Source organism: Symsagittifera roscoffensis, chromosome 10, assembly GCF_963678635.1.
Source record: "Symsagittifera roscoffensis chromosome 10, txSymRosc1.1, whole genome shotgun sequence".
Taxonomy (NCBI): Eukaryota; Metazoa; Xenacoelomorpha; order Acoela; family Convolutidae; genus Symsagittifera; species Symsagittifera roscoffensis.
This window is the reverse complement of record NC_087071.1, coordinates 1,558,083-1,585,606: the sequence shown is the minus strand read 5'-3', so window position 1 is coordinate 1,585,606 and position 27,524 is coordinate 1,558,083. Positions and strand designations below refer to the sequence as shown.

The window sequence follows — 27,524 nt, the reverse complement described above, 5'->3', positions numbered from 1 at the left end:
GAACAAAAAACGCCGATCACAAATATTCCTTAGAAGAAACACATTTTTGTCATTGTTTCCAGACATCATTGATAGTTGCTGTTTTGAAAAGGAAAAAATTCTGCCATATTTCTTTTTTTCTAGGAGTCGGGTATTAACGCTTCAATAAAGAGATTAAGTTGGCTGTTAAATTATGATCCTGATGACATAAGTTTTTCAGATGAGCAATGAAAGATCGAATCAGTCGAGTGAAACCGTTGCCTCAAAATTAGACTCAACAACAGTGGTGCCATCAGTCTCAAAGACAGAAAGAAAAGCATCATCAAATGAAATATCAGATAGCAGTATCAGCAGTAGGAGAGGAAACCTAGAACATAATGATAGAACAGTTGGGAAACATTCTTCACCACTGCACAATACGAAACAAACTTTGTTGCAATCAAGTAAATATCATCCAATTGTTTTTGTTTTTTGATTGTTTTTCCAATAATTTTGACGGAATATTTTTTCCAATTATTTTGACGCAATAATTTTTCCAAAATTTTCTCGGAATAATTTTTCCAATAGTTTTCACAGAATATTTTTTCCAATTATTTTGACGCAATAATTTTTCCAAAATTTTCTCGGAATAATTTTTCCAATAGTTTTCACAGAATATTTTTTCCAATAATTTTGACGCAATAATTTTTCCAAAATTTTCTCGGAATAATTTTTCCAATAGTTTTCACGGAATCTTTTTTCCAATAATTTTGACGGAATAATTTTTCCAATAATTTTTACGGAATAACTTTTCCGTTAATTTTGACGGAATAATTTTTAAAATAATTCTGACGAATAATTTTTTCAATACTTTTGACGGAATAACTTTTCCAATACTTTTGACGGAATAACTTTTCCTATAATTTTGACGGAATAATTTTTCCAATAATTTTGACGGAATAACTTTTCCAATACTTTTGACGGAATAACTTTTCCAATAATTTTGACGGAATAATTTTTCCGTTAATTTTGACGGAATAATTTTTAAAATAATTCTGACGAATAATTTTTTCAATACTTTTGACGGAATAACTTTTCCAATACTTTTGACGGAATAACTTTTCCTATAATTTTGACGGAATAATTTTTCCAATAATTTTGACGGAATAACTTTTCCAATACTTTTGACGGAATAAGTTTTCCTATAATTTTGACGGAATAATTTTTCCAATAATTTTGACGGAATAAATTTTCCAATACTTTTGACGGAATAACTTTTCCAATAATTTTGACGGAATAATTTTTCCGTTAATTTTGACGGAATAATTTTTAAAATAATTCTGACGAATAATTTTTTCAATACTTTTGACGGAATAACTTTTCCAATACTTTTGACGGAATAACTTTTCCTATAATTTTGACGGAATAATTTTTTCAATACTTTTGACGGAATAACTTTTCCAATACTTTTGACGGAATAACTTTTCCTATAATTTTGACGGAATAATTTTTCCAATAATTTTGACGGAATAACTTTTCCAATACTTTTGACGGAATAACTTTTCCAATACTTTTGATGGAATAATTTTTCCGTTAATTTTGACGGAATAATTTTTAAAATAATTCTGACGAATAATTTTTTCGATACTTTTGACGGAATAACTTTTCCAATACTTTTGACGGAATAACTTTTCCTATAATTTTGACGGAATAATTTTTCCAATAATTTTGACGGAATAACTTTTCCAATACTTTTGACGGAATAACTTTTCCAATAATTTTGACGGAATAATTTTTTCAATAATTTTGACGGAATAACTTTTCCAATACTTTTGACGGAATAACTTTTCCAATAATTTTGACGGAATAATTTTTTCAATAATTTTGACGGAATAATTGTTGTCGTAGAGATGCAGCCAGTTCGTCTCGATGAGTCGGCGTGTTCGATTCCCGAGATGACGACAGCTTCAGACTTGATCGGCACAAATCCGAGTGTCGGATCCGAACTTAAAATGGAGGGATACACTCCGATAGGGTTCGAACACATGAACATGCGTAACTTCGCCATGCTGTCCTTGGGCAATTCTTTCATTATACGGACATTGATATACCCGACGACATTGATCAAGACACGGTTGCAGGTGGAAAAGAGTGGTGAGTTGTGTAGGCTTAGAGATTCGTTCTTGGGGCTCTTTTCTAGTACCCCCCCCCCCCCCCCCCTTATGATATGCTGTGTAATTCAATTTATGAAAGCCAATTTATTTAAAATAACGTTTGATGTTCTAAACATCAATAAAAGGTGTCATCATCAACAAATAAACACTTTTTTGCGACATTTTTTCATGCAAACTGCCGTATGAACAATTTTCGGATCAAATGAGCCCACGCCCCCATTTCCACTCGGGTGTAGATAGCTCAATAGGTACTTGAGGCATGTTTATAACCACGGCTCTTTTCCAGTTCCCCCTTTCAAAATACCGAGTTTTATGATTGTTTTACGTGTTATTACGGCTAAATGCTTGATGTTACGCTGTAAAGTATGAAGAACAAATCTGCTTACTTTTGTCGATTTTTTCACCACACCGAATTTCATTGCATTATGACAAGGTAAAATAAGCTTTTCAAAATTGTATTTGAAAGGGGGAAACTGGAAAATAGCCATAGCCACTTGAAAGTAGTTTAAATGATATGAAATCACGAGTCAGATTCTCCAACGAATGTGGAACACGATAAATTACAATCAATAAAAAAACTCAAAAGTGAAAAAATTACTAAAATTGCCACTGCGTTCGTTAGAAAGGCGCCGAAGAGAACAATTTCCGGTTTACAGATACAAATTTAAAGCACCAGCCCTGATAACTTGCTTTCCCTGATCCATGGTTCGTCCAAACAAAAAGTTTTCTCGACACTCGGGTAAAATAAACGTCAGTCGGTCAAATGATTGCGAGCTATGAACCTACAAACGATTTGATTGCATTTGATAATGTCTTTTGTAGCGTTTTAACCTTTTTGCTTGGGGGGAGATAGCTCAATTGGTTATTACGGAGTGAGGAGCGGTGAGATTGCTTGCTCAATTGATCACAATTTTCCTTAACTTTGCTTTAATTTTACGAAACTGGAAAACTGCCGTTTTTAGTTCCGTTTCAGATTAATCAAGTTTTCACATCTGCAAACCATACCATTCTGATAATCATGTATCAAACGCACGACTTGATTCGGATCTACTTAAGAGTCGACCCCCTATGGTATCTACTGAAGAATTGCCACCCCTAGAAATAAAAGCAGTAAATTAGTTGTAGAGCTTTTTATTTATAAATCAAATTTTGCTGGTTTCTGATTGTACAGGGGGTTAATTGTTAAGTAGATTCCTCGATTCTTAGTTTTTGTTCCGATCATTTATCGCAGTGGTGAAAAACAACTATGGCATAAGGTCACGTGATTTTAGAAACCTCAAAGAAAGTTTGTGTCGTTTTAAAAAGTTTCATCTGATAAACGTTTTTTTTTGGTGAGGCAGATTACAAAGTTAATTTAAAAAATTAGGGTCGCTAAAAATTCTTGGAAAAGTAATTTTACCTGAGTAAAACTAGTTTTGCAGGGCTCGAGTAAAAGTTCCATGGCTCATTCTCCCACAATAAACTTGCTCGCTAGCTCTTTTGCTCGAAATAAGACTAAAAGACAAAAAATAAAACCTGGTTTTCTTGAATTGAGTTTTTTTGGATATTAATGTTTATCGTTCAAATCACGACTGAAAGAGCTTTAGTATGATACATCAATCAATCGAATTAGATGACCACTTTGGTACTTGATTTGTGTGGAAATTAAGAAAAGCTAAAACTTTTTCCCTCTAATTATCAGTGGTTGGAACAAAAGTGTTACCTGTTCTAAGCGTATGTTGTACCTTTTTCAGAGCACCTGGCTGCTTTTATTCAGTCCTTTATACAACGAAAGAGAAACTAATGTTTAAATTGATTTAGTCTATTCGATATGATTCTTCATTGTATTGTCAACAATTTGTTGGAGAAAAAAATATGTTTATTCATAATTTTTTTTTTGCAAAAAGCAAGGACTCAAGAAAACTAACATTTGATGATGGCACTACCAGGCAAATCTGTATTGAACTCTCAGCACCTACAAGGACTGAACCCGAGTTGAAGTGAAACTCAACATAGTTTGCCTGATTGAACAAGCTAGCAAAAATGTTTCTAAAGGTACCAAAAATTTGGTGTTTTTTTTGTTCACTCAGAAACTTTTCGAGAAATATAGGTAAAGAGAAGTCTTATTCACAATCACGATTTGTAGGTGTCAGAGGTATTATGGTGGCGCAAGTTCGAAGTTAAGCGAGGAAAGGAAAAACAGGAAAAACTTTTATGCGAAATTTAGTAACTTGGTTTTAAACACAAAATTTAGCTGTTTTGACCCCATTTTTGGACCCTCGGTGCCTTCGAAGAAGGCACCGTTAAGTTTTTTGCGTAGGTTTATTGTTTTTTAATTATTCGATTTCAAAGAAAAAAGTTTTTCGAGTTATTTCACTGTTGTTGAGCCTTTAGCTGCCTTTGATTTCGTGATAGCAATTCTTAACTTGTTCTTCAGTTAAGGAATCTGAGTCTTCAGATAGAACTCCGATGTTCCTGAAAAAGGTTATAAAGGTGGGCACCTCTAATAAATTAGCTTTAAAAAGATTCACACAAGCAAACGTGATACTACTAATCTCCAGCCAATACGTTTTGTCTCAACCCTGACACTTGGTGGCCTTGTCAATTTTAATTAACATTTGCTGGTATAGCATTTTATGGCAATTTATTAGCATTTTTTTTTATAGTCTCCTGTTTGTTTTTGGTTAGTTATTGAGGTACTTATAGCCACACGGCGCAATTTTTACTGCTATTTACTCAAATTGTCTTAGTTTTGAGTGCCGTAACGTTTTGGCTCTTCTTAGCTTTGATTTGTTTTTCTTCTCCTGTTTTTTATTTTTTTTTGCTTTTGTGTTTGCGAAGTGCAGCTTTGCCTCTGTGTTCAGAAACTAGCTTTTTTTTTATTAGTGGAGGCTAGCTTCATGGACTATTCTTTCTTAAGATTTTGTCTTAAAAACAGAATTTGTGTTTCGGTTTTGTAGGGTTGTCTAGATGCAGAGTGCAAATGAAGTAAAGGCTTGATGTGTTGAATAATTCAGTTCCGAAAAAAAATTTGATTTGAAGTTACTCCAATTCATACAACATGTGTGCCAACCCTAGGTCCAAAAAACTTTTTCTGGTTTTGCTTAAGTTTTTTTTGGCGAGCTATCTAGTAGCATACGTTTTTTCTGCTTGAATATGCTTCATCACAGCGCATTCATAGATATCTGGTATTTAATTATTTAGTATTAGTTATTTTGTAAGAAACTAAGACTACAGGTAGTGTGGGTTATCGCGAAATACAAACGACTCATAATTTGGAATTAAAACCCGTAACGGGTTAATTTCAGTTGTTTTTTCGCATACTTATTAAGCGCTCGATTTCTACCATTTTGAAGCCCTTGTATGCAGTGTTTTTTGCTTATTGGTGAATGCAAACTCGCTATTTGAACATTTTCTAAAAATTAAATCATCCGTTGTTTTCTGTGGTCTGCTGCCTGGGATTTTTGTTCCCATCACTGAAAGTGGGAAAGAATTTTGTCTTCCGCTGTTTTATTTTTTTTCTACTTTTTTGCAGCGCAAAATTAGGTGCCCTTAGTAATTATCAGAATGAGTTGAGTGTTAACTCATATTGTATCCCTTTCAGTCCTGATTCGAACTACCTTACAAACGATTCATTGTTTTTACTCAGTGTCAACAATTTCGTTTCGGTCTAAATTCGAGCAAGTAAAGCGCTTTAATGTGTGTTATTACAGGAAAATCTTTTTTGTTCAAAACGTGAAAAACTTAGTTCAATTTAGCATAATTTGTTCCATTTAGCACCCTGGACAATAATTTTTAAATTCAAAAATATAATTTGCAAAAATGAGAAATTTTTTAAAGAGAACAGTTGTCGAATATACTTAATTTGCTATTGCTTTAGTTTGCGTCATGTTCTTACTCGCAAAAACAACCCAAAATTGAAAAAAATAAATTCGATTTTGGTCTCAACCATCTATTGCTACTTTTGCAGAAATCAGGTACTCTTGTTTTTTTCGCGCAGTTTTTTTGTTGTTTTTGATTTGATTTGTTTAAAGTTAAATTGAATAAATTAATCGTGAGTTCATCAAATTGCTCGCGGTGTCTGTAGTCGCTTTGAAAGTTGTACCACGTCATGTCCCATTTTTAATCAGCTTTTTGGAAGAGATGTTTCTCAATTAAACTCAGTTTACCGCCTTTTTGTTGAATGCTCGGCGCTTAGCCTCAATTTTATTCCCAGTCGATGAAAACAAATGTTTTCACAGTATCAACTTCTCTGAATTTGGATCAATTTTGGGATGACTCAATTTAATTGTAAGAAATTCTCGCATACTTTCGGCGCTTTTGGTGCCCGTTTTCTGCGACAGAAGAAAGCTTCCTTTTTGTTAGCTACACCTAAAAATAGTCATATTGCTAATTGGTTAATCTTGATATTGTAAAAAAACAGACAATTTTCAAAGTAATTGAAAATTTGCTGAACGTTTTTTTTATTTGAAATAGGAAAAATTCACAATCAAGATTTATTTAGAAAATTAAGAAGGGAAAAGTAATGAAGTGAGTTAATGAAAATAGGGTAGCGGACTCTAATTAATCATGTTTTGAGAACAACGTGTCTGTTTTTGACTTTCTGAATTTAGACTATAATCTACCGCTCAGATTGTTCTATATTTGAACTAATTGAACTATATTTAATCCAGTTTAGATTTTAAATTCGGTACACGACTGTTATTTAAGCAAACAGCAGACAATTTTTGAGGGTTTTCAAACTTTTTATTGTGAAAAGGAAGTTCTATTCTATGTAGACAGCAATCGGATTTTTTTGTTCCGCAGTTAATTTTTAATTTTTTTGAGGTTGATTGAAGTTACGTGTTGTGTTGACCCATTCACCTTGGAACGCATTCACAAATTTTTACTGATTGAAGACCGTCTGCAAACAATAAGTGTCTTTATTTTTGTAATTTTTGAATAAATCCTATCCTCGGGGCTTGAACGAAAATCCCTTTTCCGCTAAAGTTTTTAAATATAATTGAAATTCATAAAGATGTTATTGTTTTTCTTTTGTATGGAATTTGAATGCAATTTTTTCCCATCAATAGTGCAATTCGAAATGACACAAGTCAACCGAATGCCTTCAAAATGCTTTTTCTATTATGGGAAAGATTGATAATATGAAAATAGCTTCATTTGAATAAAGTGTTATTTTAATCCTAATGGAAAAGCTTTGAGGACGTTTTAAGAACAAGATTAAAATTTGATGTGGATGAAGCAATTAGAATAACTTTGTTCTTTTTTTCTCAACTTGTGGATTTAGAACAACCAAGTAGTGTAAAAAGTACTTTAATAAATGAAGTAAAGAAAATATTTAAAAAAAGGCTTCTGTTTTGAATATAACGTGCAATATAAAGGGAATGAAAATTAATCTTTTCGGTCATACTCATTTGAACACAACATACAAAACATCTCAAGCTAATTGACCTTTTAGTAGTTCAAGTGATGCCAACTTAAATCCAAATTATATCGAAAGTAATTATTTAGAAATAGCTTTCAAGTTTTGATTTTCGTGTTCCTATAATTTCCTGAATGATCTTTCAATGCTTTTGCAAAATATGCTTTGTCTTCCAAGTTTTTGCGAGGTACCCTCTTTTTGCGAAAACCATGCAGAGAACTATCCTCTATCGACTATGGTATTTTTTTTCTTCGTTTTTGATGTTAATTCTGGATTTAAAAGAATCGCTGTTTTTTGGGCTCTTAAAAAGTATTTTCTTAAAGTATTTTTTTCTCAAAAAGTCGAAATGTTTCCTGAATAAAAAAAATACAGACTGATATGCTTCATTCTTTGAACTTGGAAAATTGAGAATTGATTTGTAATGAGTTTTGTAAAACTAAATGATTGCAGGGCCTGCATTTAGTTTTAAGCGTTTCTAATCGAATATTTTTGAGAAAATTGAGAAAAAAATTATTATAATAAATTTTTAATCGATTTTAATCTCTTTTTTTTCAAATATTAAAATTATTTATCGAACATTTCAATCAAATGTTAATTATTCAATCTGTTTTTGGGTACAAATATAATTGAGTATAATTGGTTATTTGTATTGCATTTTATTGTTTTTTGTTTCGAAATATAATCCATTTTGATCGATTAAACTCCTTTTTTTGCCAATTTTGTCTTCGATCTTGCTTCTCAGTTGCATATATTTTTTGCTTCTCATAGAGCTTGGCTTAAGTGATGTTTTGAAAAAGAAAACAGTGTAACAGTTTTGAAATCAGTTCAAATATAAAACATTTTCATGGATTTTTTTCTCTTAATTTTTTGTTCATGATGCTCAAATTTTTTTTCCATCAAAGTGAATGCACACATTTTACTCTGATGTTTAGTTTGTTTTAGCGTTAGAATGTTTTTACCTACCCTTGGAATCTTTCATCTGATTTGAAAAAATGTCTACGAAACTTTTTTTTCGTGGTGAAAACTTTTTTTCTGATGGACCAAAAGGTGACAGAAGAAAGATGTTTTGTGATTTCGTTATTGATAGCATTATAACCATTCTGAGATGTTTTTGGTGTGATAGCTTTTTAGCGAATTAAGATGTTAAAATCGATATTAAGACTTTTTTACAGGAACTATAACCAGTTATAATTGATTGTTAAAGATAATAATATCTTGGAAATTATAACGATTATAATCGGTCATAAATCCTTTAATTAACTAATATTGGTCGTTATAATCAATTATAAACGCCAAAAAAATCTTCATCGTAACCCGTTATAATCTTTTACATGGGCCTAAATTTAAATACGGGTATGTAAATCTTCGCTTTCTGGGGTTGTGTTTTTAGGCTCACTTTGACTTGATTGTTTGGCTTCTGGTTTTTTTGCTAAGTTCGCTTCAATTTTAATTGAGAAGTTTAGGCGAATTTCACTCTCGGATAATTAAAGCGCATACGCTGAGATAGTGAGTTTTGATTTTTATTTTCAAATTGGGATAAAATTTTATCTATTTGTCAAGTTTTCTCAAATTGGGTTCGAGTATAATTGGTTATTTGTATTGCATTTTATTTGTTTTTTGTTTCGAAATATAATCCATTTTGATCGAGTAAACTCCTTTTTTTGCCAATTTTGTCTTCGATCTTGCTTCTCAGTTGCATATATTTTTTGCTTCTCATAGAGCTTGGCTTAAGTGACGTTTTGAAAAAGAAAACAGTGTAACAGTTTTGAAATCAGTTCAAATATAAAACATTTTCATGGATTTTTTTCTCTTAATTTTTTTGTTCATGATGCTCAATTTTTTTTTCCATCAAAGTAAAAGCACACATTTTACTCTGATGTTTAGTTTGTTTTAGCGTTAGAATTTTTTTACCTACCCTTGGAATCTTTCATCTGATATGAAAAAATGTCTACGAAACTTTTTTTTCGTGGTGAAAACTTTTTTTCTGATGGACCAAAAGGTGACAGAAGAAAGATGTTTTGTGATTTCGTTATTGATAGCATTATAACCATTCTGAGATGTTTTTGGTGTGATAGCTTTTTAGCGAATTAAGATGTTAAAATCGATATTAAGACTTTTTTACAGGAACTATAACCAGTTATAATTGATTGTTAAAGATAATAATATCTTGGAAATTATAACGATTATAATCGGTCATAAATCCTTTAATTAACTAATATTGGTCGTTATAATCAATTATAAACGCCAAAAAAATCTTCATCGTAACCCGTTATAATCTTTTACATGGGCCTAAATTTAAATACGGGTATGTAAATCTTCGCTTTCTGGGGTTGTGTTTTTAGGCTCACTTTGACTTGATTGTTTGGCTTCTGGTTTTTTTGCTAAGTTCGCTTCAATTTTAATTGAGAAGTTTAGGCGAATTTCACTCTCGGATAATTAAAGCGCATACGCTGAGATAGTGAGTTTTGATTTTTATTTTCAAATTGGGATAAAATTTTATCTATTTGTCAAGTTTTCTCAAATTGGGTTCGAGTATAATTGGTTATTTGTATTGCATTTTATTTGTTTTTTGTTTCGAAATATAATCCATTTTGATCGAGTAAACTCCTTTTTTTGCCAATTTTGTCTTCGATCTTGCTTCTCAGTTGCATATATTTTTTGCTTCTCATAGAGCTTGGCTTAAGTGACGTTTTGAAAAAGAAAACAGTGTAACAGTTTTGAAATCAGTTCAAATATAAAACATTTTCATGGATTTTTTTCTCTTAATTTTTTTGTTCATGATGCTCAATTTTTTTTCCATCAAAGTAAAAGCACACATTTTACTCTGATGTTTAGTTTGTTTTAGCGTTAGAATTTTTTTACCTACCCTTGGAATCTTTCATCTGATATGAAAAAATGTCTACGAAACTTTTTTTTCGTGGTGAAAACTTTTTTTCTGATGGACCAAAAGGTGACAGAAGAAAGATGTTTTGTGATTTCGTTATTGATAGCATTATAACCATTCTGAGATGTTTTTGGTGTGATAGCTTTTTAGCGAATTAAGATGTTAAAATCGATATTAAGACTTTTTTACAGGAACTATAACCAGTTATAATTGATTGTTAAAGATAATAATATCTTGGAAAGTATAACGATTATAATCGGTCATAAATCCTTTAATTAACTAATATTGGTCGTTATAATCAAATATAAACGCCAAAAAATCTTCATCGTAACCCGTTATAATCTTTTACATGGGCCTAAATTTAAATACGGGTATGTAAATCTTCGCTTTCTGGGGTTGTGTTTTTAGGCTCACTTTGACTTGATTGTTTGGCTTCTGGTTTTTTCCTAAGTTCGCTTCAATTTTAATTGAGAAGTTTAGGCGAATTACCCTCTCGGATAATTAAAGCGCATACGTTGAGATAGTGAGTTTTGACTTTCATTTTCAAAATGGGATAAAATTTTATCTATTTGTCAAGTTTTCTCAAATTGGGTTCGACCTTTTGGAAAATTAGCAATCATAAAAGATTTATGAAGTTTTTTTGAATTTCTAAGACTCTTTCAACTGATGTATGCTTTTCTATGAAGCTCTAAAAATTGAAGAAAATCAGTCTTTTGTTTTTTTTCGAGTTCATTGCTCTTTTCCCAGCTGCCTGTTGGTTGTTTTTTCTAGTTATTTTCCTTGAATTCATTAACAATTCTATCTATGGGCTATGTTCAACCATTAACGATGGCTCAAAGCTATTATTTCTCTTTCTTCCTTCGACTTTCAATTAATTGATCGGATTTGAATACAATTTACAACAGCTTATATTGGCACATAGACGTAATTTTAGTCATAAAACACAAAATTGACAGTCGTACCAACGCCAAAAAGATTTGACTTGTGCCAATGGCTTTTATTATAAAGTCAGGCTTCATTATTAAAATAAGTCCCTTTTTTGTTCAATTTTTCTATGAATTTGCTCAATTTGTTTTCAGTTTCTATTTCAATTTATATTCCACTGCAAATAGCATGAACTATCTTAAGTACAGTCACTGCTCCCTGAGTATTTGTTTCAAGTTATGTGATAAAGTAGTATAACCCGGGGGGAGGGGGAGGGTTGAGGGTCCTTCATGTACTAAAGACCGAATGTACGAAAGTATTGTCAACCAATCGGAATTCATGAATTACAAATCCGAAGAAAATAAACGATAAAAAATGTCAGTGTTGGACATTTTAAATGGCTTTGATGACTTTTCCTTCGCGCTGGAGGAGAATAGCCTTCTGATCCAATTAGCAGCTGTTTTTTGATGGTTCAGACAAATGATACTTGTGCCTCTGAATTGTGTGGTGTGAACTGTTTGTGGTTGTGTTTCAGGCGCCGGATACTTGAATGGGCGCGATGCATTCCGCAAGATCCTCAAATCAGAAGGAGTCTCTGGACTGTACCGTGGATTCAGTGTCTACATGGCCAGTGCTTTCTCAGGGTGTTGCTACATTCTAACATACGAGTACAGTAAACACTGGGTCAGGTAAGTTCAACTTCTACTAAAACAATCATCAATTACTAATTGGGTTATCATTTAAAGCAGTTTGGTTTGTTTGCTACACTATATTGACAAACTACGCTTACAATTATGGCAGCAGAAACTAAGATAATTAATTGGCAAAATAATCGTTTGACCGCCAAATTTGAAAGTCAAATGTCGATAACTGTCTGTGGTAAATCTCAAACACGAAACGTTGTTTCGATTCTTGCTCTTTTACAGTTTCCAGTCTTTTTGCGCCAATCCAACTTCATTTTCATTTTCACTGTGTCTGCTGCTCTAATTTTATTTGACAGATTAAACGCATTGGTTTTTATCTACTTTAAATTGCCCTCATTGTTGATTGGTTTTCACTATCAGAAATTCGTTTTTCATTTTCAGACATGTTTTTTTCTTTCAACGTTAAAGATCTCTTTTGCCTTTTTTGTATGTGTCTGAAAAGAACAGCTTCGTCCGCAGTATATTTTTTAAAAGTTTTTTTTCTTTAAATATCGTTAAAATTTTATAGCAACGTGTAGATGTTTGCAAGTGTTTTTTTTTACTGTGTATCAAAAATTGTGCATTGCAGTCTGAAATGTTGCTCTGTTTTGCATATAGTGGCAATTTCCAGTAATATTTCATAATTCGCGCTGACTCACTTTCCGTATTTTTGCTGAAAATTAACTGCATGCCCTACGCTATCAAAATCGGGATTTTATTTTACTCCCATATATACTTGGTCAAAATTTTTGTTAAGAAGGTATCAGAATTGTGTTGATTTTTTTCTGTTTTTAAAAGTCTTTAACGCAGTGAAGACTCTCATTACGAAGTGTAGGTGTGTCTTTTTTGCTTTTTTGCAAAGCAAACTTTTGCATAGCATAGACGGATTCCGGGCACAGGCTGTTGTTTTACATAGATTCTTAGGAACCTGTTGCGTGAACTGTGACCATTCCGGAAACACTGAATCCGTCACCAAACATCTGCAATGACGGCACGTGGTGTCAATACTACGAAGTCACGGACTCCGCAACTTACGTTTTTGGGACGAATCCCGCGGAATCCATGGATTTTAGTGAATAATGTAAAATATTTGTGTATGAAATCCGCACTTTTGTTGTGCACTGACTGTGTTTATATTATAGTACACTGAAGCCGTGGAATCAGTGTAATTTGAACCTGCTCAAAAATTTCGCTGATATATTAAAATGGCGTAACAAAAAACAGAAAAATCAATTGGCGTAACAAAGAAGCTATCACGACTTACACAATTTGCATTCATCGTCATGTTTTTTTCTTCACGCTGAAATTTGTTTTTTTTTCGCGGTGTGACCTATGATTTTTTAGTTCAGTTTTGTTAAAAGGAAGGCAAACTCTAATAACGAACAGCAAAACTGTGAAGCTCACAAAAAACGTGATCGACATCTAGTTTCTAAAATGGAATTTAATTTTCTAAATAAATTTGGATGAATTTTGCCCAATTTGAGAATCAATAGTTAAATTTTTAAGAGTAATGAACTTAGTGAAGACTCTTATATTGGTATTGCTGATTTTTTTTGTTGATTTATTATCGAACCTTAGCAACTTCGAGGCCTCATCGCACTTGGCCTGGAGGTAATAAAATTGTTTTTGAGACCGAAGGTCAGGAGTTTGAGTCCCAGCCTCACGTTTTTTTTTTCAGTGTCTCAAATTTTGTTTCCGGGAAATATTGATTAGTCGTGTTATAGTTTGTCGACTTATAGTTTCTCGGCTTAATTTCCACCCACAATTTTTTTTGCACTGTAACCAGTTTACATTATAGTCTTAAATGTCGTTCATTAGCTCCTGTAGTTTTTCATAATTACTATACCTGACTGGTATTTTTCCTGTTCTCTTAGAATTTTTATTCGGCAAAAAAGATATCGGCTCTTGTTTCATCGGTTTCAATTGATTTCGTCTCTTGTTTGGTCCGTTTAGTGAACTTCTCTTGCATTTATATGAGGATAAAAGGTGATAATTCATGTTTTTAATAAGCCAGCTCGGCTGGTAGTATAAATGTTAAAAGTTCAAACTTTTTGATCGCTTTTATAAATGAGAACCATTTCCTTTGACCTATAGTTTTCGGATTAATTGGCGTTTGATTACGAGTTGTAGTTTTAGTGAGCGCTTAAAAAAAACTTAAAGCTTGTTTTATGCTAGTCGCTGTGTTTCTCGTCTGTTTTTCAGAGATTGAATTTTTCGTATATCAAAAAAAATTGAATTTTTATGACAACTTTCCTTTCGTTTTTTTAATGTTTTCGGATCAATTGGCCTCTAACGTGTTGTGGCTTAGTGAACACTTGGAAAATACTAAAAGCGTGCTTATTAATAGTGGTTGTGTTTGTCGTCTGTTTTTCTGAGAATGAATTTTTTTCGTTTTTCCAAAAAATGTTGATTTTTATGACAATTTCCTTTGCTATTTTTGTTTTCGGATCGATTGGCATCTACCGACGTGTTGTTCGCTTAGTAAATGTTCGGAAAATATCAAAAGTGTGCTTTTTGCTAGTGGTTGTGTTTCTCGTCTGTTTTTCTCTGATAGAGCTTTTAGTATTTCCAGTTTTTTTCCACTTAGTTTTTTTCATCTCACTGACCATTTAGTAGCTTGCAATGGTATGCTTTCGTTGCATCGTAAGTGATTGGAAGCTCTTTTTTTTTGTCTGTGTGAGTGGGAGGTTACTCCCGATTTACTTACTGGGTGGCAAGAATTTAGAGATAACAGCTGAAGTGAAATATTGTGCCGCAAAATTACATAAGAAATTCAAGATCATCGTGTGAAAAAGCCTGAAAAATGAAAAAAAAAATCTGACCCATTTACCGAACACTGAGATAACTTGGACTGCGATATTTTTGGAATCCGAATCTCAGCTGGAAGAGCCTTAATATGATACCTCTACACTTGACCGCGGCGAGCTTTGTTTGAATCTCCTCCAACCTGTATTCTAACTGGTAATTCACCTTATCATTTTTCAATCAAGTTATCAAATTACCTAATTATTATATTCAGACTTTTATTAGATCGGTAGGAGGAGGAAGGACTGCTCAGAATATCACAGCCGGTGCTCTGGCCTCGCTGGTCGGACAAACCATCTCAGTTCCAGTGGACATTCTCTCCCAGCATATGATGATGACGGTTGGTGGTGGAGCTAGAAAAGAATTTCCTTTACATGTTTTTCACTGCTCTTTTCGCACTACCTAATGTCTGGGGTTCGAGTCCCGACCTAACCTTGTTTTTTTAGTATGTATGAAATTGAAAATTTGTTTCCGCGAAAAATTGAATTGCCGGATTTTCATTTGTCTGCTTGTCTTGTCGGCTCAGTTGCCCAATCGGGGAGTTTTCTTGTGCTGTCAGTATTTTTCATCGCACATGCAAGTGTTTTTGATGTATTCCTGTAACTTATAAAATTAATAGCCCTGACTTTGTTTTTTGTTCTGACCATTGCAAATGGGGAGTAACTTTGTATTCGGTGGGTGTTTTATTATTTTTTTTTGTGCTTTTTAATTTTTTGTTTTTCACGCAAAATCAGGTGTCACAAATAATCATCGGACTGGGTTGAATGATATATTATTATAAAGCTCTTTCAGTCGTGATTAGAACGACATTTAAAAGTTTTGAAAAAATTTCCCAGTTTTGAGAAAGACTGGTTTGAAATTTTAGATTTTTCGTCTTAATTCGAGCGAATAAATAAGCTTGCAATAGCTTATTTTAATGGCTTAAAAGCTTACAATAGCTGAATTCAAGCCGTAACAACTTTTTTTTTCAGGAAAGTAAGTTTTTTCAGCATTTTAGCGCTTGATTTTTTGTTTTTCAGTTTGCGTGTTTTTCTAAGACTGTCGAAAATGCCTAAGCTCTAGTTTATCGTTATGATCATTTTATCGCACCACACCGAAGAAGCGAGCTTAATTTGAAAATAAAATGTTGTAATTTTTTAAGACGAAGGTCGGAACATTCTGTGCTACTTGCACAGTAACCGGCTATCCGTTGCTGTTGTTTTTTTTTCTTTTAAAAGCTTTTTTTCCGCCAAATTGTTTTCGGGTTATGTTTTATCGGCTGTTTTACCTTGATTTGTGTGAAAAAAAAGATTGGTTAAAAAATCAGATAGTCTGTCTTGCAAAATTTCAAGGTTTTAAAACTGAATTTCTCAAAATTTTTTATGACTTTAACTTCTTATAGTAATTTCTTATTTTTGGTTCAATGGGCTACCTTTTCATCTACCTACGCATTGTCCGCTTAGTAGCCGGTCCGTAAAAGTTTTTTAAATGTTGTTTTAATGCTGGCTTTTTAAATAAAAAATGTATTTTCTGTTGTTATTTCAGTTTTATTTTCTATTCGCTAGTTTGCAATGCTGTAATTGCGTTTTAACGCAAGTGATGCGAGCTCCGCTTCGCCTTTGTCTCAGAAATAATCTAAGAACTGAACCCTACAATTTCACGTTTTTAAAGTTCTGTTTTTTATTTTTTCGTTTCCTTTTACAACTTGATATTTTTGCAGACTTTTTTGGTGCTCGAATTTTTCTGATATTAGCCATTTTCATCTTTCAACTCTCCGAAAGAATTAAAAAGACGCAATGTTATTCAAGTTAATTCGTTACTTTAATGAAAACTTTGAAAAACAAAACATTACTTATTTGTTTCGAATCCCGTAAACACTATCGTATTTGTTAAGAGAGCCTCCCCGATAAAAAACACTCTTAAATAGAAGCTAAATAAAAACTTATGAATAGCTGAATAAATAGGACCTAAAATAAAAAACAGCCTCTTCATGAACTCGAAAAATAAGAACAACTTTCAAATAAAAGCCGAACTGCATTCAAATTTTTTTTCCATGTTAAAAATATGAATCACGATTAACAACAAAAATATCGTAGATTTTCACTTTGTAAAACCATCTATTGCAAACTTGAACTAAAAAAGACGAAAGGCCAAGTAAAGGCCCGAGAAAAACCTTCAAATCAAAGACTTGAACTGGATTAACATCAAAAGGATTTAATTGGAAAAAAAATGCAACTCTTATTTGCTAAAATACGATAAGCTAATTGACTAAATCCGCCCTTGACTGACTTTTTTACTGGTTCAAAGTAAATAAGCTAGTTTTTTTTGGAAATTTTAAAGGGACCGCGCTTTAAATGACAATTGATGCAGCTTGGTGGGTTGCTCGTTGGCTCTTTTGTCCTCGTCTTCTTCCTAGCGAGACGAATGACGTCAATGAAAAATAAACGAGGCCTCGATTTAGTCTCTTGTGCTTCCGATATGGTTCATGCTATCAGACAATCAGTTGATAATAATAATTCTGTTAAGAACTCAAGAAATCAATTCATTTTTGGAATTGAAAAGAGCATGCATTTGCTAATTTGACTCTAAATAACGAGTTTTAAGGGTTCTTCGTGATAAGAAAAACACTGGAGAAATTAAATCAACCCTACATTAGTAATAAAAAAATGATACAATTTTGTTTTCTAAATTTAATTATATGTAAAAAACAAAACTAGTCGTATCAGCGCGTACCTATGAATGTTTTAACTGCCTTTTAGGATTTATGGATTATTAAAAGAAAGATAAAAAAACTGATGAAATTTTCAAAAAAGCAAAAAATTGCATTTTTTTGTAAATCATCCCCCACATGTTATGTGATAAATAAAGTGATGTATTTTGCTTGAAGCAAAGTATCAAATAGACTAAATAGTTTGCTTCAATTGAATTAGGAACAATTTCTAAGACGGATTAAATCTCCGCCTGAGCGTTATTAGCACCAAATATATCGCGCTTGAATTATCACAAATTAGCCCCCAAATTTGAAACCCCCATAACGAAGTACGATCTCAGCTGAATTATCTTTTCAAAAATGAGCTCAAGAAAACAATAATTTTCGAATGATATGAAAATAAATCACTTGAAAATTGCTAGGTAAAAAAATGAAAATTTTCTGGAGAAGACAAAACCACCCGAGAAAAAATATTCCGTCACTTTCTTCGAAAGTCGGAAAAATAAATGATATGTTTTGCTTCTAGTACCTCCTTTTGATTTAAATTAATTTAATTCGCCGCTTACGCATTAAAAGTCGCAAGGGAAATGCCTTTTTTATTTTCAGCGCAGGGCAATATCTTTCTGATGAAGTTGTATAGATATTTGTCTAGGGAGAAAAAACGCCAAGCACACAACTTGCGTCACTTTATAGCCCATATAGTGCGTCGCTTTCTTCGAAAGTCAGAAATATAATTAAATATTTGGGCAAATTGTTGATGGATGTTCTGACTGCCCTTCAACTGGTTTCGATCACGTTTTGGCAGAACAAAATAGTCTCCAATAGTCTATATGAAATTATGACCAATTAGCTTGCCTCAAATCAATTTGGACCTACTTTGAACGCGCAGCACTTCGCCATGCAGAAAACCTCGCCACCCGCAAAATCTAAAGCCCCATAATTTTATCAAAAATGATCGCTGGTATATGTTTTTTAGAAGTTGAATCAACTGAGTGAGTCTATATCATTTTGAGGTATTAAAAAATTACGGTTAAATTTTTATTTAAATCTCAAAAATTGATCTGAAAACACCCCATGCATGACGGTTTTTCCAATTATTCATGATTTTGGTTTATTTATGATTTTGGTTAAAACGCCTACTATTCGGGCTGCGTCGTTGGTGTATTTCTTAAAGTAGTTCAGGGAAAATTTCCGCTTTGGTTTGTCTTACTTTTTTTTAGCATTTAATATGGTTGATTTCCATCTGAAGATGTTAACACGTGTGTTTTGTAATTGGAAATTAGACTTCTTTCCTGGTCATCAATCTGTTAGTCTTTTTTATTTTGATGAACGAAGCTAATTTTTGACACGCATGCTAAATGCATCCGAAAACAAGGATAGCTGTTTGCTGTTGAAGAAGCACAGAAAATTGCGAACACAATATTAAAAACCTTAATTTTTTTATTCCTTGTATGATGAGAGGGCTAAAAATCTAAAGCCTATTTGTTACTAATAGTAAGAAAGGATTATTCGACTACAGTTTTTTCAAAAAAATCAATAGAGAAGCAAAAGAAATTGAAAAAATATATATATAAATTAATTTTTAAATGTATATTCCTAAAAAGGCGCGACAAGAAACTTCGAAAACTAAATTTACTTCAGTAAAATTTTGTTGTCATGGTTAAAATAAGAGCTGAGCTTATGCTCATTCGTTCACGGCTAGACTAAAAATCATATATTTTGAACCTGTTCTTCTCAACACAAAAGTTTTTGGAAGTTTTGAAAGTTCGATTTTCACTGAAAGGGCTCTAATATGATGTACCACTCGTCCAATTGCGATGGTTTTGCTTGGAAGAAAAATAGTTTAAAAAATCAAGACAATGTTCCTCCCAAGCTTATATGGTGTGCAAATTGTTGTCTCTTTCCTTTGTTATTACGGACAAAATGGTTTTAAGAAAAAAAAAGGTCTGAAACTACTAATATATTTTGTTCCGACCATTGAAAATGGGGAGGAACTTTGTATTCGGGTCAGTTTTAATTTTTTTTTCAACGCGAAATCAGGTACCACAAATCATAATCTGACTAGGTTGAATGATATATCAAATAAAAGGCGCCCTTAGAGTCGTGATTCGAACCACATAAAAAAATGACGAAATTTTTCCAGTGTCGAGATGGCTTAAATCTTTTCATTTTTCGTCTTATTGCGAGCGAATAAAGCGAGCGAGCAGTCTTATTTTAATTGCTTAAAAGCTTACAATAGCTTTATTGAAAACCTAAAAACTTAGTTTTATTTGGGTAATATTAGTTTACTTTGAGTTTTTTTAGCGCCTTATGGAATTAGAATTTTCAAAAGTTCGAAAATTTATCAACATTTTTTTTAGTTTTTCGATTTATTTATCTTTAAAATTTGTTTTCCTTTTTGCCTATCTTAAAATGGCTGTCGAATATGCGTAATCCCCAGTTTTTGTTCAACCGTTTTTATCACACCACGCCAAAAAAAACGTTAATGAAAACAATACAATACATTACAAAACAATACAATAGAATAGAATACAATTCTATTAGAAATTTTTTTTTCTATAAGTCTATGGTCGGAACATTCTGTGCTACTTGCTCAGTTACTGGCTATCCTTGTTCTTCCTTGCTTTTGTTTTTCTAATGCTAGTTTGACATTCAATTGATTTACTTTGCATGTGTTCTTCAAATGAACTCAGTTTCAGACCATTCGAGACAAGCATCTGAACAACTTTGTACATCTAGTATTTTGGATATATTTGAGTTTTTCGACTTCGTGGTTTTGTTTGTATCGCAAGTGTTGCGAAATTCCGCTTAGCCGCTATGCAAAAAGCTGCAATTCAACCAAACAGATCTCAACAAAAGCTTAAGTTTCTTTCATAGCAATCCCAAAAGTTATCAACTGATATGTGCAAACATGTCTCCGCTTATGAAAAGTGTGACCAAAAATGAAAGAATTGTATAAACAGTTCTGTATATAAAATCGTGTTGATATTCTGCAAGTATACCTTATGCTTGACCTAAAAAATGTAAGGAAAATTGAAACAAAACTCGATATTTTGTTATGTTTTGGCTGCATCAATAAAGTCAAAAAGGTAATTGAGGTTTTATTGCAGTACTTGAGACGGTTTGAGGTTTATCTGGACATCAATAATTTTTGCTACTGTTTGCTCACGGTCGAAACAACTTTACTTGGCAAAATTGATGAAAAAGTCAGCACAGTTTTGTGCTCAAAAGCCAGTGGATTCCACATAAAAGCCTTACAGCATGCTCTAAAGTACTTTCTGTTTACAGCACATCGGAAGATATTTTTTAATTACTGCATTAAATTTGTATTTAGTAACCGACGACCAAACAGAATTTTGTACTTGAAGACCAAACCGATTTTAAACTTGATCAGACAGATTTTGTAGATTTTTTTCTACGCAGCATCAGGTACCATGAACAAACTTCAAATAAGGTCGAATGATTTATCAAAGTAAAGCTATTTCTGTTCGTTCTGATTTATCGAAGTAAAGCCATTTCAGTTCGTTCTATTTCAAAAATGTAAGTTTGCTTTGAATTAATTTTTTTATGCTTCAGCTCTCTCGTCAACTTAAAATCTGAAAAAATAATCAAACAGCAGAGAGCTTGTTCGAAATTATTTGCATTAAAATATCTATCAATCATTGCTTAAGATTCTCAAATTAATTAACATCAAATTGATTGTTCCAGTCGATGGTCATATGATAGTTTTTTGAGGGCAGAAATGGTTGAAGAAAGTCTCGGCTCATCGAAGTTATAGTTGAGAAACAATCAGTTGTTCGGCCGTGGATCGGTTGTGAAAAAAGATTGCGACTAAATTGTTTGATTGCTTGAGATCCGAAACTGTCCGAGTTGGTCGCTCGAAGCTTGTATTATTTTAACTGCTTTGGAAAAATTTTGGTTAGAACATAAAAGAAACCCTGAAAAACGAAAAGTTTCAATTGTTATATTACTCTAAGATGCTAATAGATTAGTTTCAAGTTTGAAGTCGAGGCTTTGAGTTTTTTCATATAAACAGCAACTTCATATTTTTGACGCCCTCACAATCCAAAGAAGAAATTTTCATATCCCCGAGTTATTAGTTGCAGTCAGTCCGAATCACGACTTAAAAGTGCTCTAGTAGCAAAACGAAAAGTGCTGAATAATCTGTATTTCCAGAAATGTGGGAAACCTCATTACAAAAGAAAACGTCGGAAGAATTTTTTTAGTATTTTAATGTTATAGAAAATTTTAATCAGAGAATTTATCTATGAAAACAGTATGAATGCCGTTCCTATGATAACAATTATAAAAAAAACTCAAAGGCTTAAAGTTCTATTATAATAAATCCAGGAAACTGTCCAGCTCTCCCATTTCCATTTGCAAATGAGTTCTCCATATCGAGACAAAACCAGCCACGTGAATTGGCCATTTTAATAATTGCACGTTTGACATCGAGATCGAGCATAAACTTATTTATGATTATACAACCCAGTTTGTTACTGGCTTCGCATGCCTGGTAAACCTCATCTAGTCTCTTACAGGCTTCGCGTGCAGTTAATCCGGCCAATGGCAAATCGACAGGTCGAAGATTTGAGTACACCTCCTGAACTACGTACTGAGCCAATTCTGAAGGATGAGTATCAGGACGAAGATGACGTGGTACTGACTCATTTAAGTATTGACTAGTTCTAGTTCTGCCGAAGTTCGAATGTCGCCGGTTGCATTTCAAATAAATCAGTACGATTAGAAAAACAACGAATAAGATAACAAGTGCGCTCATTGTTTCCATCGTTGCAATAAAATAATAGAGGGCTTCTATTGTAACATGTATATCGTGTTTTTGTTCAAAAATGGAGTGATTTTCAGTTCATTTTTCTGCAAATTTGGTAACATCTGTGAAGAAAAAACAAAACTAGTTGAAAAGCTCGTTGAAAAGGCATAAATAAAAAAGTCAAGTTGACTTTTCTTTGTGTGTTTCAGACGCGCCCCTACTGCGATTTCGGTACACAGTAACAGGTTTATTATGTATAAGGTATAAAATTCGTGGTACTACTGCGATCGAGTGGTCCCTCGAAAAAGCAGCTATGATAGACAGGTCCCCCCGTTTACTTTTTGCATGTAATAATTTGAAAACTAGTTTTTGCAAAAATTATTCACTTCAAAAAGCTCGCGAATTATGTTGAGTCATAAATTTTTTTGATTAAAAATTGTAATTACTATATTGTTTATATCAAGAAAAATGCTCGCTTTTATTTATTTTAGGGTACTAATATGATAGAGTGGTCCCTTGAAAATAATGAGGTCCCTTGAGAAGAATACACTTGGAGCTACCACATCGTTTAACAAGTATGATTTCGACTTTCAGAAAGATGTCGCTGTACACTTTCAATTAAATGATACTTTTTGATATTTCGTAAAACGTTCGTAAACCCATTATAAGGGTTTAATGTAAACCCATTATAAGGCGGAGAGTTCAAGGAAATCTAAAATTGAATTTTGATGACAAATATTTAATACAATTATGGTTTTTAATTTGTAAAGTAAGTTGTAGCGACCCTTTTTTCTTAAATAAACAATACAGCCATTAAATTGTTTAATCTCATACGTTTCTGTATCAGTATAATTATCGAGACTTTTGAAATGAATAATTGCATGCGGGACCTGTATATCGTAATTTCCTTTTCGCGTGACCAATCTTTCGTAAGGGTACCTATTTTACGATTCAAAAAACATAATGGGGGTAACTTATTTCTCATCAAAAATGGCAAGGGGAAAGTTTTACGAGATAACGGAACATAAAATTTGTTTGAAAAAGTTCTGCGACATCTTTCTGAATGGAAAACCTATAACTATTGAACGATTTGAGGACTAAGTGGCTCATTCTCAAGGGACTTGGTTGTTCTCAAGGGATCACTATCATAGTACAGTGCTGATTTATATTAACCGGACAAAACGAGCAAAACTTGAAATTTAAAACGCGTTTTTCTCAAATTGGGTTGAGTTTAGGTGAAAAACTTATGAAGAATTAGCAGAATTAATATGCTGTAATTTGTGTTGCGAAGTTCGGGCCCAAAATTTTACCCCAAAAATGGGTCATTTTGGCTTTTCTTAGTCAATAAAAAATTACGCCAAAATTACCCAGTCGATCACAGACATAATAATATAAAACTGAGCCCCTTGCATAGCCTAACAAACTTTAAGAAGGTTATAATCTCCAAAACATTGTTCAAGTTAATTTATTTTTGTTTGATAGACAAAATAGGTCGTTTTTACTATATAAAATAAAAACTTTTTGTTTAAAAACAAGTTTCTAACGGTTCGCAATTTTTATTGGAGAATATACCCTCCTTAAAGTTTGTTGGGCTATGTAACGGGATCACTGTTATATAATTATGTCTCTGATCGACTGGGTAATTTTAGCGTAATTTTTCATAAACTAAGAAAAGCCAAAATGACCCATTTGTGGGTAAAATTTTGGGCCCGAAATTCGCAACACAAATTACATTATATTAATTCTGCTAAAATTTTAAGCAAGTTTTGTCTTCATAAGTTATTCACCTGAACTCAACTCAATTTGAGAAAAACGCGTTTTAAATTTCAAGTTTAGCTCGTTTTGTCCGGTTAATTTAAATCAGCACTGTAGTACCAAGTTCGTGTACGCTTAACAGTTGACTTTTCTCAATATTGAGATCATTTGTTTTAGATATCATATAGGGGGAAATAGCTGATAAGATCACTAATTTTGTTATTTTTCGGAATATATATTTGTTCATGGAGTATATATGCTTGGGGTGTTTTTTTATTCAGACCAATATCAAAAAAAGGCGACTCCGCTCTTATGGGTATCGATCCCGAATTCTTCGGATTGTCGAGCGAGTATACTTGCCACTAGCCTAAATGCAGTTGGAAGTGCTCGATTAATAATTAATAGTTTCAACGTGCGAATTATTGTTGTTTTAGGCTCGTCGTGACATGCGTGTGCACAGTATAGGAGATGTGATCATTCCCAAGGGGACTTCTCTCTTCTTCGTGGCCAGGACAGTCTACTCCAAGTATGGACTTTGTGGTGTGTATAGAGGCTACTTCTCCTCCATGTTTCTGTACGCTTCAAACTCTGCCCTCTGGTGGCAGTTTTACTCAATATATAATGGTTAGTTTTTTTAGTTAATTTTGATTAAGAGTAATGAACGTAGTGAAGACTCTTTAATAGGTCATGATATTTTTTTATGAATGCACTTAGGTATATATGCACTTTTTGAGTTCATTTGAAATTCATCTGAGTATGACGTAAATAGCACTCCAAATACAAACGCGAAAAAACGTGAACGATTTCAAGTTTCGAAAGTGGAATTTAATTTTTAAGATTTCCCAGCGGATTAAAAACTTTACCTACTGATTGATCCAGTTTTCTCAAGTTGGGTTAATTTTATCAGAAAAATGCCAATCATAAAATGTTCAAGAATATTATAGAGTTAAAGGGCTACTATTGTTTTCTTGGAAATTTGAAAGTTGAAGTTTTTTTTATAGATTTTTTCATTAAAGTCAGTGTTTTTTTTACTGTTTACTTGCGTTCATTACTATCTTCCAACTGTCAGTTGGCTATTTTCTGTTAGTTATTAAATTAATTGGGTTTCTACTCAATGTAAATTGACTAGGGTAAAAAATTAGTGGTGCAGCATTCGAACATTCAGTTGCACCACTAAAAAATCAATCTTTAATGAGTCTTTTTGATGGTTAAGGCGAGCTCGGAAATTTGATTCGATCGTTTCATTGAGCAAAAATCTTATCAAAATTATCGATCTAAGCCCTCAAATTCAGTCTGATAGCAGACTAATCAATCTCAATTTTTCTCGACACAGAGCTGTTTTGATATTTTGGCTGATTTGCTCAGATGCGATCTGCAGTCGGAAGCCAGAGTGGATGCCGACTATTCTGTGCAACTGCATCACTGGACCCCTAGCAGGACTCACCTCTTCCTACCTCACAAACCCACTGGACGTCATCAGGGCCAGAATGCAAGTGGAAGGTAAGACACGTTTCTAAATGGATTTAACATATCACTCCTGTAAGAATAAAGATGTTAGCCTTGTATCTTCTTTTTGTGTAAAATAGAAGAGTTGCTAAAATGGGTGTTGAACTTTTCTTTTTTTTGCGTTCGAAATCAAACTTCGCTTGAGTCAGATTTGTTGAAATTAATTTTTCAGTTTTGGTTTTCGTCATGTTGTTTTTTACATTTCGAGAGTAGACGTAACAATATTTTTTTCTTCTGAAAAGCAACTCCCAAATTTTGATCACAAATGTACAACGCCACTGAGATCAAGTTTGTTGGTAAGATAGTTGAAACTATCTGAACAGACTAAGTATTTCACGCGGCATTGTAGCGACATACACGCGTGCCGCTTGGCATTCGCAATTAAGGCATGCGCTTCAGTTAGTTTTAGTTGCAAATGTAAAAAGACTAACTCAATTGGGATAGTAGCATGATAAGCTGTCCTGGTATTACTATGATAGAGTGGTCCGTTGAAAATAACCAGGTTCCTTGAGAATAAGACACCTAGAGCTCTCAAATCGTTTTAAAATAATGAGTTCAGCTTAAATTAGAAAGTTTTTCAATATTTCATTAGCCAAAAACTATTCAAACCAGTTTGTGGATAGTTGAAACAATCAAGGCTTTGCTCTGATACGAGCATTCTTGTTTCTTATATTTGAATTCAGAAAGTTGGATTAAATTGTTACTTTTTCGTCATTTGATTAGTAAAGAATATCACGAGTTGTCAAGACTTATTGCGTGTGTTAAGTAAAGGTTTTCCAAAAGCATCCTCAATTGGCCGCAGATGCGATATGCCACTGAACTAAAAGTAGCTTGTGAGATAGTTGAAAATGTTAATAGACGACCAACAGTTATTAAATGTGTGATCGCTCTGATGTGAATGTGAAATGGTTTTTTTTCGAGCACGACATGAAACTGGGTGCAATTCATATTTTTGCCGAGAACAAAACAAATAGCTCGGCCACTTATAGATTAAAATCATGTGTTAGGTGCTACGCTTTTGATAGAATTATTTCAGATATTTGAATTCAGGAGTTTTGATTGGCTGGTATAAATTTTGGTTCCTTCGAGGGAATCATCCATGGATCTGTTTTGCCTACGAAGATTCTAATTTCAGCGCTGTATTGTAAAAAAAAATAAGTTAAGATGATTTAGTCTCAAGGGAAATGACCAACATACAAATTCCTCTCCATAATTTTTCAAAATTTGTGAAAAATTTGGCAACACATTACGAGGCCAAACTGTTCTTTGGATAGGTGCATAATTGGGTGTTTAAAGGTCTCTGGAATCCTGAGAGAAGTCCATAAAAATGTAAAAGTTTTGTCGGAACGATCAAAGAAAAAGAAAGAACAAAGAGAGCGTCGTTTTGTTGCGGAGTCCGCTCGAAATTCACAAAATACACGGTGTGGTCTTGCTGTCCAAAAAATTGTTGTTTAAATAACATTTTTGCGTTTTTTTGCATTGTCATGGATCATGTTCCTTCTTTCAGGTCAGCCGAGTGCATTTGCAACAATGAAGAGTCTAATTGAAAGCGAAGGTCTCATACACGGAATGCATAAAGGAGTGGGGGCCAGAATGTTCAATGCAGTTATAACCTCCCTAATTATAACCTTAACCTATGAAGTGACAAAACGGTTTAGTTTAAATTCAGAGAATAAAAAGAATTTCAATTGGTAGCTGTAATATCATCTGTGCTGTTTTTCTCGGAATAAATCATTTCCAAATTAACTTCTTTATCAGAAATTTAATCAAAGCGACATTGAAGTTTGGTTTTTTCTAGTTATGATATCTTGCCCATAACTATAACGTTGGGTGATCGTAAAAAAAGTTCACCTGTTTTGTCTATTATGAATGCAACCCCATTTCAAATTATTATATCAAATTCATTGCTATTTAAGTTCAATTTTATAGCGATGTACAGATTTTATATTATTTTGAATTTCTCTCATTCTAGTT

At 33.0% G+C, this 27,524-nt stretch overlaps 1 protein-coding gene across 1 annotated transcript; it reads left to right on the top strand.

Annotated features, from left to right (window-relative positions):
- The first annotated feature begins 195 nt into the window (after positions 1 to 195).
- Positions 196 to 27,524, top strand: LOC134855240 (solute carrier family 25 member 44-like). Its single transcript, XM_063871702.1, has 7 exons — positions 196 to 422; positions 1,867 to 2,112; positions 11,877 to 12,030; positions 15,055 to 15,169; positions 24,479 to 24,668; positions 25,410 to 25,544; positions 27,058 to 27,524. Exons 1-7 carry the CDS (start codon positions 200 to 202, stop codon positions 27,243 to 27,245), a joined length of 1,251 nt encoding a protein of 416 aa, XP_063727772.1. The 5' UTR covers positions 196 to 199; the 3' UTR covers positions 27,246 to 27,524.